This window comes from Anneissia japonica, unplaced genomic scaffold (genome assembly GCF_011630105.1).
Source record: "Anneissia japonica isolate Jap-2015-1 unplaced genomic scaffold, ASM1163010v1 scaffold1698_len283567_cov170, whole genome shotgun sequence".
Taxonomy (NCBI): domain Eukaryota; kingdom Metazoa; phylum Echinodermata; class Crinoidea; order Comatulida; family Comatulidae; genus Anneissia; species Anneissia japonica.
Window position 1 is genome coordinate 32,331 of NW_022747456.1, and position 9,525 is coordinate 41,855.

The 9,525-nt window shown below is 34.3% G+C and overlaps 1 protein-coding gene across 1 annotated transcript in view; it reads left to right on the forward strand.

Annotated features, from left to right (window-relative positions):
• LOC117120492 (gamma-tubulin complex component 6-like) overlaps positions 1-9,405 on the forward strand; it is a 15,881-nt gene extending 6,476 nt beyond the window's left edge. The window contains exons 11-21 of the mRNA XM_033265507.1: positions 15-190; positions 939-1,031; positions 2,327-2,487; positions 3,920-4,076; positions 4,593-4,630; positions 5,090-5,222; positions 6,103-6,157; positions 7,809-7,908; positions 8,173-8,234; positions 8,980-9,179; positions 9,278-9,405. Coding sequence (XP_033121398.1) covers positions 15-190; positions 939-1,031; positions 2,327-2,487; positions 3,920-4,076; positions 4,593-4,630; positions 5,090-5,222; positions 6,103-6,157; positions 7,809-7,908; positions 8,173-8,234; positions 8,980-9,179; positions 9,278-9,405 — 1,303 coding nt within the window. The remainder of the gene's footprint in view (positions 1-14; positions 191-938; positions 1,032-2,326; positions 2,488-3,919; positions 4,077-4,592; positions 4,631-5,089; positions 5,223-6,102; positions 6,158-7,808; positions 7,909-8,172; positions 8,235-8,979; positions 9,180-9,277) is intronic.
• Positions 9,406-9,525: the final 120 nt, after the last annotated feature.

The window sequence follows — 9,525 nt, forward strand, 5'->3', positions numbered from 1 at the left end:
TCTTCTGATTCTAGTATACAGAAATTACTTTATCAAGATATTGGTGGAATGGAGAGGAAGCAAGAGGCTGTAGTAAAATCTGGACAAGTATATCGTGGAAGGGGTTTGAATGTTGTTGGTCATCCCTCCGATTCTTCGGCAGGAAAGCTCTTGTATGGTGAAAGTAACGTTCAACCGCTAGACTTAAAAGGTAAGAAAATAAATCGTTTCTTTAAATATTTTATTACCTCCGCCAAAGGAGGTTTGTGTTCATCACTGTCTGTCTGAGTTTCTGTGTCTCTGTTTCTGTTTGCAAGATTATGGAAAGCTAATGAATGGATCATCAACAAATTTAGTGGAGTGGTACATGATAATAGTAAAAAGACACCATTCAATTTTCGGAAGAAATGATCAAAGGTCATAGAAATCTGATTTGTTGCTCTCAAGCATAAAAAATATGTAATCGCCCCTCGTATTTAGGCAGTACTTTAGAAAATAATGTGCCTGAGTACAACAGGCGATGCCATTAATTCTTTTAGGGTATGCTGCAGTTTTGCCCATTATACAGTGATGGCCAGCATATTATTAGGTTTTGGGCACAGGGCAGAGGTATGCACTCCAATGAGTGACTGCTCTATTTTGCATAACCAATAGCCAAATGATTGATTGAACCAAGATAAAACATCCAAGTTGACATTGTACACTTGGATCTTAATAAGATATCTTTTCCAACTGAGATTAAAACTGCTTAAATACTGCCAATAAGATATTAGATGCTAAATAATTTTCCTTGATGTGCCATGCCAGTTTAAAAGTACATTCAATCAACCAAGCTAAGTTTTATGGGTTGTCAGCATAAATTTATACCAATATTTCATCTATTTGATGAAAAAAACATATTTACTGGTGAGTGACACTTGACCTAGTATTTTCTTTTTCTCATTCCCACGTTGGTTTAGTTCATGAGGATGCAAAAGGAGAAATTGAAGATGGCTTAGTTCTACCACTCTCAGAGACATTCAAGCCATTTGAGGACGAGTTCAACCAAACATGTAAGCATTTGTCATACAAAAGAAGTAGAGTGGAGATGTAGTTTGGTGCTTGCCTTCCAATCCCAGGGTCCTGGGTTCAAATCCTGTTACAGCACAGGATTTTTTTTCTCCTGACTAAAAAAAACATCTCTACACCCCAAGCCTCGTAATGAGACTTCGCTGACAAAGCATAATTTTATATTACATTTATTTAAGAGGCCCTGAATATAAGCCGATCTTCTAGGATACATTGGAAGGGTTACAATGTCAACTATATTAGTACTTAGGGTATGCACTGTGGCAAAAAATCTAGAAAACCCAAATAAATATATCAGACATTGAATTGTTTGTTTAGAAACAGAATTATTTATGATTTCCAGACTTACTTATTTACTATAAAACTTATTAAATTGATTACCAGGCAATTTAATTGTAGAAGAGAATATAGTAACAATATTTTGTTTACATTTTGATTACGGGTAAGGAAAATGTTTCGTCTTTTTAATTATATTATATGTAAACAGGTCTAAATTACTTAAAGACCCCTCCAATTAGAAACTAAATCCAATTACCATAGTTACCAACCATCTCGCATCGTGCGAGACGGTCCTGCATATCAAAGTGATTTTGGATTAAAAATGCATTTTGCAGAAACATGTGCGTGATCATAAATTTGTTGCGCATTTAGCACAAGTCTATGTCTGATAACAAATTATAAAAAATTCAGGGGAAAGTGTATGCAGAATTACAATAAATTGGTTTTAATAAAAAATGTAAAAACGGTCATGCAGTAACTTAAGTCATTAGAGAGCTTTTGTTATCTTGTTTGAGAATCATTTCACGAGAAAAGTTCTTTCTCGTTAACGTATTTAGACCAGATTTCAATTGCCTGCTTTTGTTATCTTGTTTCACATTCTCTTTATGAAAAATATTTCTGTTTATGTACCGGGTATTGTCAACAAACACTTTCTGAAGTCATTTTAAAACTGCTTAAAAATGCTCAGAGCGGCAGCAGTACCCCCCGCCCAGATGCGGTCCCTGCACCCTTGCGGCCCCCCTGTCCCCTAGTCACTTACGCATTTCAAATCTCTCAGGTTGGTAACTATAAATTACGGACCAGACCACATTTCATTGGTTCCATTTTAACAAATGTCTGTTATCTTAATTATTCTAAAGAAACCTGGAACTTTCGAGTTCAAGAAGTGGTCCTTAATTGTAGGGATACTTGTATAAACAAATATGAAATATATATTTAGCTTAAGTGTGTAATAAGCTCAACACTTGCATTGATTGTTCTTTTTCTTTGCAAATGGCAGGTTCATTACCCTCCGTTGACTTGCTAGCGAATGCTGGTATCATGCCAATATCAATGGAGCTTGGTAACTATGGTATTTCTCATAGGGACACATCAAACGAAGCTGCTCATCTTTTGTCCCTTCCAGCGATATTGAGGCAGTCAATCATAGCGCCACTAAATGCACAGTAAGCTCACATTCAGTAATTTTTGTGTTTAGCTCTGATGAGGAGCTCTAGAAACACTGGGCTGATTAATTAATAGATCTTTTTTTAAACTCTACTGCCTCTATTATTCTGCCCTCATGGGGCTAATTGATTTTTAGCTCTACTGCCCCTAGGCTAGGCTATTTTATATATATATATATATATATAGGTGCTGCCGAAAATTTCGTTGAATAAATGTACATGTCTCAAATTATGTCAAAGTGTCCGGCGTTTATGTTAACAACTGCAGTGTTATTTTATACAATCGAGACATACGTGGAACTTCATCGACTAAATCGATCAGATATGAATTTTTATATATATATGTATATATATTGTGTGTTTGTTGGGGTCTGCAGGTGTATATGTATGTGTATATATGTGTATATGTATGTATATACAGTATGTATGTGTATATCTGTCTACAACACTTTTTAAGGATTTGATGATCTGCATGAGAAATGCCTGAAATCATAAACTTAAAGGCTGATTTCTCATATATCGTTCTTTAAACAGCTGTATGTTTAAACGCTTGTAACTTCATAAGGGAATGTTGGATTTGAATTATTTTTTTTTTTACCGTTTTATAGTTCTTATTTTACTTTTTAACCCTGCATTAATAACTCAAAAATCAATTTTGCAATGAGTGACTGGTTTGGTCTTTGCCGCATATGAGTCATGTTGTGGCAAAATGGCTAAGTTGTAGCAAAAATTGAAATTAAAGTTATTGGTATTTTCAAATACCTGAGTATGTGATCTTTAAAATGAGGGGTCATTCATTCAAATTGGACATTTCAAGCCTAAGTTATTGGAAAGTGGAAGTACAGTACTCTTACAGTCAAGATAAACATGATTTTGAGTAATTGCCTTTCAAAGGTATTTGTGCATACATTGTTTAATAGAATGAACTATGAAAAATAACGTTAAATTAACAATTTGTTAACCACTTCCAGAACTAATACCCATGATTAATAAGACATGATTAATAAGACATTAAACTGTTGACCTATAGTAAAAAACAAATTTGGATTTTTTAGCAATTTTTTGAGCTCCCATATTTTATAGCTCATTTATTCAATACTACAAAATACCTCATATGTTTGTTCATGTTTCATTACAGTTAATGGGATGGTTTTCGCTTTGTCTTGCTATATGGGATGAAACTATGGAAAAAGGCTAGGCAGTCTTAAGTTTTAAGTGGAAAATGATGTATAAATAAATCCTGTTCCCAAGTTCAAACTCCCCTTCATTGTCTTTATATTAGAAAATTCATTTGTGGAACATCTCACATTTTTTTTTTTTTTTTGAAGCCTGGATTAAATTAATTTCATTTCATTAGAAATATTAACCAACTATAAGACAGATAAAAGATATCATATCATAAATGGAATATACATTTTTATTATCAGCTGGCTCAAGGGCTTAGGCCAGGTGAACTGTTTACACCTATGGTACTGAACCAGATCTTATCCAAAGCTATCCAGCAATCTCTCAACAGACGGTCAACCCATGCTGATAAGCTCAGCTTCTCACTAAAATGGCTGCCAAACATGTTCAAACCCAATGGTAGGTGTAAAAGTAATAAATATTTATATTATGTTATTAGGTTCTACCTGCTAATGGTAACCATGTAAACAAGTACTGTACTACTGTACCTGTTCATGGTCGGACGGTCGGCGACTAAACCGGCTCATCCGCCTTTAACAACTCTGGTGAGGAGGGTTTGTGGACCTCTGGCAGGATTAAAAATAAGACCTGTTAAAGCACGAATTAGTTCATGGAGGAACCAACAGGCATCAACTCTTTCCCCAGGATTGATGACTCGGTGGTATGATAGGGCAGGCTCACTGTAAAAAAAACAAACGCTCCAGTAGCGAAATCATGCCACCCAAGACCGGAAGAAGTGGAATATGGGAGTGTCATCATGGTGTGAAAGTCGGTAACCCTTCATAAGAAGGGAAGTGCTGACTGATGATGGTGATGATGATGTCTCATTTTTATTCTGTTACTATATTTACTTGCTTAAAATACCCCTTTAGGAAAATTCTCATATGATTATTTATTTTTAATTTTTCATCAAAGCAATTGATAGTTTGGATGGCTTGGAACTTAAATTCAAGGTAAATTTCTTTAACTAATTAATTTTTTGCTGTACTATCCTTACTGTATTTCCTTTTTTTAAAATTAAATAAACACCTTCCATATTTAATGGAATAAGTCCAATGTAGATTTTAGCATTGATTGAATACACCATGTTGGGGTTCATTTAATTGATGTAATAGGCATAGGAATATTTCAATGATGTCGCATACATACAGTACAGTTATGTACTTGACAAAATATAATCATTCATCATCATCATCATCATCATAATCATCATCATCTTCATCATCACTACCACCATCATCATTATCTTTTGTTGTAATGATCATCATCATTTATCATTATTACCATCATCTGTAGATTAGAAGGCAAAGAAAATGATGTAATTACCAGTCAAATATTTCTGGATTTTATTTAAACTGTCAACAATAGAATAATAAATAATTAAGCAGTTTTTTTAAATTTTTTTATTGCAGATTGACTGGCCATGTAATATTGTAATCACCACTGGGTGCTTGGAAAAGTACAACCGTGTGTTTTCATTTATGTTACAATTGAAGCGTGCATCATGGGTGTTGAGGGATATATACTTCCAGCTAAAAAGAAGTGGTTAGTGGAATATGTTTACGTATGTTAGTATTGGGGCTGTATGAGAAGCCAGGCATATATTGCAAGGTGCACATTTTGGATATTTTTCCCCTTAAACTTGACCAAAAAAAAGGATATGAACCAGGCACTTATAAACTGGAGGCATGGTGTTCATTGATTGACCATTTTTTATAATTGGGTATTTTTCACTTTTTTTTTTAAATAATTGTTGATAATTGTTGGTTAGACATCGGTTTCATTTGGTTTAATGCAGGTGTCGCCAACACCAGGCCTTGATGTACCTGGAAGGATTGAATACCAAGTTCTCATTCTAGTCGCTTATGGAATTATGCTCCCCAGGCGGCTGAGGATGTGTTCCATAGTGTTTGATCCAGTGGTGGGGGGGGGGGGGGGGTGGTAATAATGTAAAGCACATAAAGGCAATTTATTGCAATATAATGCTTTATGATGACACATTATTATTATTATTATTATTATTATTGTTATTATTATTGTTATTATTATTGTTATTATTATTGTTATTATTGTTATTATTACTATTATTATTATTATTATTATTCCCTAAGTCGACTTTGCCTAAGGCGAATAATTTCTAAATATATATAATTTTATGTGCCAAATTGTTGTGTTTTCCATTAATTAACAATCTGTAAGTCAAATTTTATCTAAGTCGAACAATATTTCAATGGCATTTTGAATTTGACTGTTGTATGGCCATATATAGTCATAATGTGCCTATATATGGTCATGATGTGATGTCATCATGACCATATTTAGGTATGTCAGATGTATTTGTATGAAATGTGATAGCTTGACAGGGCTTTAGCTATATTTCATTTAATAACATATTTGTTTAAAATTTTTCCATATTTATTTTCAGCATTAATTCATCATGCTGGCAACTCGGCACAGTTCCGACAGCTGCAGCTGTTCAGGTATTGAAATCCCTGCCTTTTTATAAATCTCTTAAATCATTCTTATGCATGACTATATAAGTGTAATACATTTAAATTAGAATAAGCATTTCACTTTATGTAGTGGATCTAATTTTTTAATAGAGGAAAAGAGTCGTGTGGAAGAAAATATTAGTTATTGAGTAATTGTAAGTCTGTGAAGAATCACTGACATGGTGAATTATTCTTGTAAATATCGATTAAATACCAGATGCATTGTTTGCCCAGCTTAAAGTACAGTTAAACTTGCCTTAAGTTGAATAATTTTTAAGTCCATTTAATTTTACATACCAAATTGTTGTGTTTACCAATTATTTACAATTTGTATGTCAAATTTTATCTAAGTTGAACAATATTTCAATCTTGTAGATATCTATTATATTCATGCATGACTATATAAGTGTAATACATTTAAATTAGAATAAGTATTTCACTTTATTTAGTGAGATCTAATTTTTTAATAGAGGAAAAGAGTAGTGTGGAAGAAAATATTAGTTATTGAGTAATTGTAAGTCTGTGAAGAATCACTGACATGGTGAATTATTCTTGTAAATATCGATTAAATACCAGATGCATTGTTTGCCCAGCTTAAAGTACAGTTAAACTTGCCTTAAGTTGAATAATTTTTAAGTCCATTTAATTTTACATGCCAAATTGTTTTGTTTACCAATTATTTACATTCTGTAAGTCGAATTTTATCTAAGTTGAACAATATTTCAATGGTCTATTGGATTTGACTTGGCCAAGTTCAGCTGTACTTACCAAGGGAGTCAAGAAGGTTGTAGTGTATGGCTAATGGTCCTTTTGGCTAAGCCCTGCTCCAAGAGGCACTTTATCTGCATTGCTTCTCTCCACCCAGGAGTATAAATGGGTACCTGGTAGGGTTAAATGCCAAAATGCACTGATGAAGCTGCTGCAACTTTATGGAATACTCCCCCAAGGAAGCTTGAGTTTGTGTTCCATAGGCGTTTAATCCAATAACCAGGGGTTGTAATGTGAAGTGCTTAGAGGCCTTGTTGGCATTAAGCGCTATATAAATCTAACATATTATTATTATTATTATTATTAGAATGGCAGTTTTAAAACTTGACACGAGCGTTTACGTGTGCTTGTTAGACGCGCATATTCCAGGCTCTTTTCTGATTGGCCAGTTGTTAAGCTTGATTGACACTCTAAAAAGGTTCATTGCATGTTAATCCAATGACCAGGAAACTAGAAAAAAATATTAATAATTGTATCAAAGAGTATAAAACTGCAAGAGGTCTGACTGCCCTTATTTTGTATACAGGCAATGGAACGTTAAAAAGTACTCCCACGAAGGGGCGTGTCCTTCATAAGAACGTAAAAGGCGTTCGTATCAAAGGTGTTCGTATCGAACGCGTGCTGTGTTTCGAATTCCAACGTACATTCTATAGACGCGCAGCATGCGTTCGATATGAACGCACTTTACGTTCTTTTAAAGACCACGCCCCTTTTGGGTAGTACTTTTTGAAATAGGATTGCGTTCCAAAGATTTCCCGGGTAGTCGGACCTCTTGCAGTTTTATACTCTTTGATTGTATTAATAATAAATATTGATATATAATAGACGACTATCCTTTGTTAAATTTACTATTTGTTTTGTGCTTCGTTAGACATGAGATGCAACACTTTGTAAATGTAATGCAAGGTTACATTGCAAACCAAGTGGTCAACGTCAGCTGGGAAGAGTTCAAAGGTCAATTGAAAACAGATGTAAGTTACAGCCTGAATGGACAAAGAGACCTTATTTTGTGGGAGTGCTCTTTTATATATATATATAAAAAAAAGATAGAAGCCCCCCCCCCCCTTAAAATCCTGTCTACGTTCTTGAATCGTCCGCATTTTTAATTCTTAATAATAATAAGATTGATAAAGCACACATATCCACTGCAGCAGTGCTCAAGGCGCTACTGAAGGAAGGAACCAAAAATGATCGTGTACCTTAAATTTTTGAATTGTTTTCTTTCCGCTATTAAGGTTCAGAGTTTAGATGATCTTCATAATAGGCATGTGGAGTACCTCAACAAAGCCCTTTTCAGGTGGATACAGTTTATTATTTTCATTTCTATTTTAGCATTTACTTTAGGTTCCCATGTATGTAGCATAGGAAGCATTGTAATGGATGTTTCATGTACGTAATATGAGTGTGTATGTGTGTGTGTTACACTGCATTTGTAAACAAAAAGGTTATAAAAAATCTATGATTGTAATAATATTTATATTATTTATTTATTGTTTATTGTGTATTTCGACAGTGTGTTAAAGTATGTCAAGAATATGTAAAATAATATTATACACATTTTGTATGGGTCAAGCTGCATTTGCTCCCAATTCCCAACAGCTGTTGCAGATGGTATTGAACCTATAGCGATTGGTGGAGCTACAATAATGTAGTTTACACAAAATACTATGCATAATAATAACAGGAATATACTCGCATATAACAGTCAACATAGTGTCTACATTACATAACACACGCTAAAACTCATGAAGCTTGCCGTTCCAAAACTAGTGTACCGTCGTTAATTGAGTAATTAGCGCAAGAATGTACAGTAGCAGTATTGTATAATTTCATACAAAGAAGTCATAATACTTTTACTCATAATTTTGGCAATAGTAAAAGTCAATTCCACTAAAATGACCCATCATTTTAAAGCTTACAATAATGGAAAATATGAATATATTTTGAAAAGTCAATTTTCATTTTGTGGTCATTGATGCAGGTTTTTGGATGGGGAGCCTCATATTCTAATGAGGTTTATTATTTTGTCTATTATTTTCCAGATGTTTACTTAACAAGAAGGCAGCACCAGTGATGAAGATCATCACCAAGATCTTCTGTTTGATTCTGAAGGTGTGGACTCAGCTGGTGTCTTCGCGCTGGTACTATGATCCTGATATCCATCAAGTAGTCCACCCAGCATTTCACACTGTTAGGTCTTCTTACTCGGCCTTCAAGGAGTACTCTGGCTTTTTGTACAAAGGTTGGTTTTTCTATTCAATTTCAGGGAGAGAGATCTTGCAGCTCTTATATACACTGTGGCTACTTTCTTAGTGTGGGAGCATATACTAACCTGTATAGGTGCAGGGGTGGTTGCAGGGGAAATGACCCCCAAAGGAAAGAGAGAAGGGAAAAAGAGAAGGGGAAACGAGAAGGGGAAACGACCCCCAAAGAAGGATAGGGGGAAAAAGAGAGGAGAAAAGAGGTGAAAGAGGAGAACACAGTACTTCAAAACAAGCTAATATTCAATTTAAATTCCATGTACCCAGTGTCTGGTAAAAGCATTTCTAAACAAAAATCTCAAACATCAGCAAGATGTGTATAAGAGA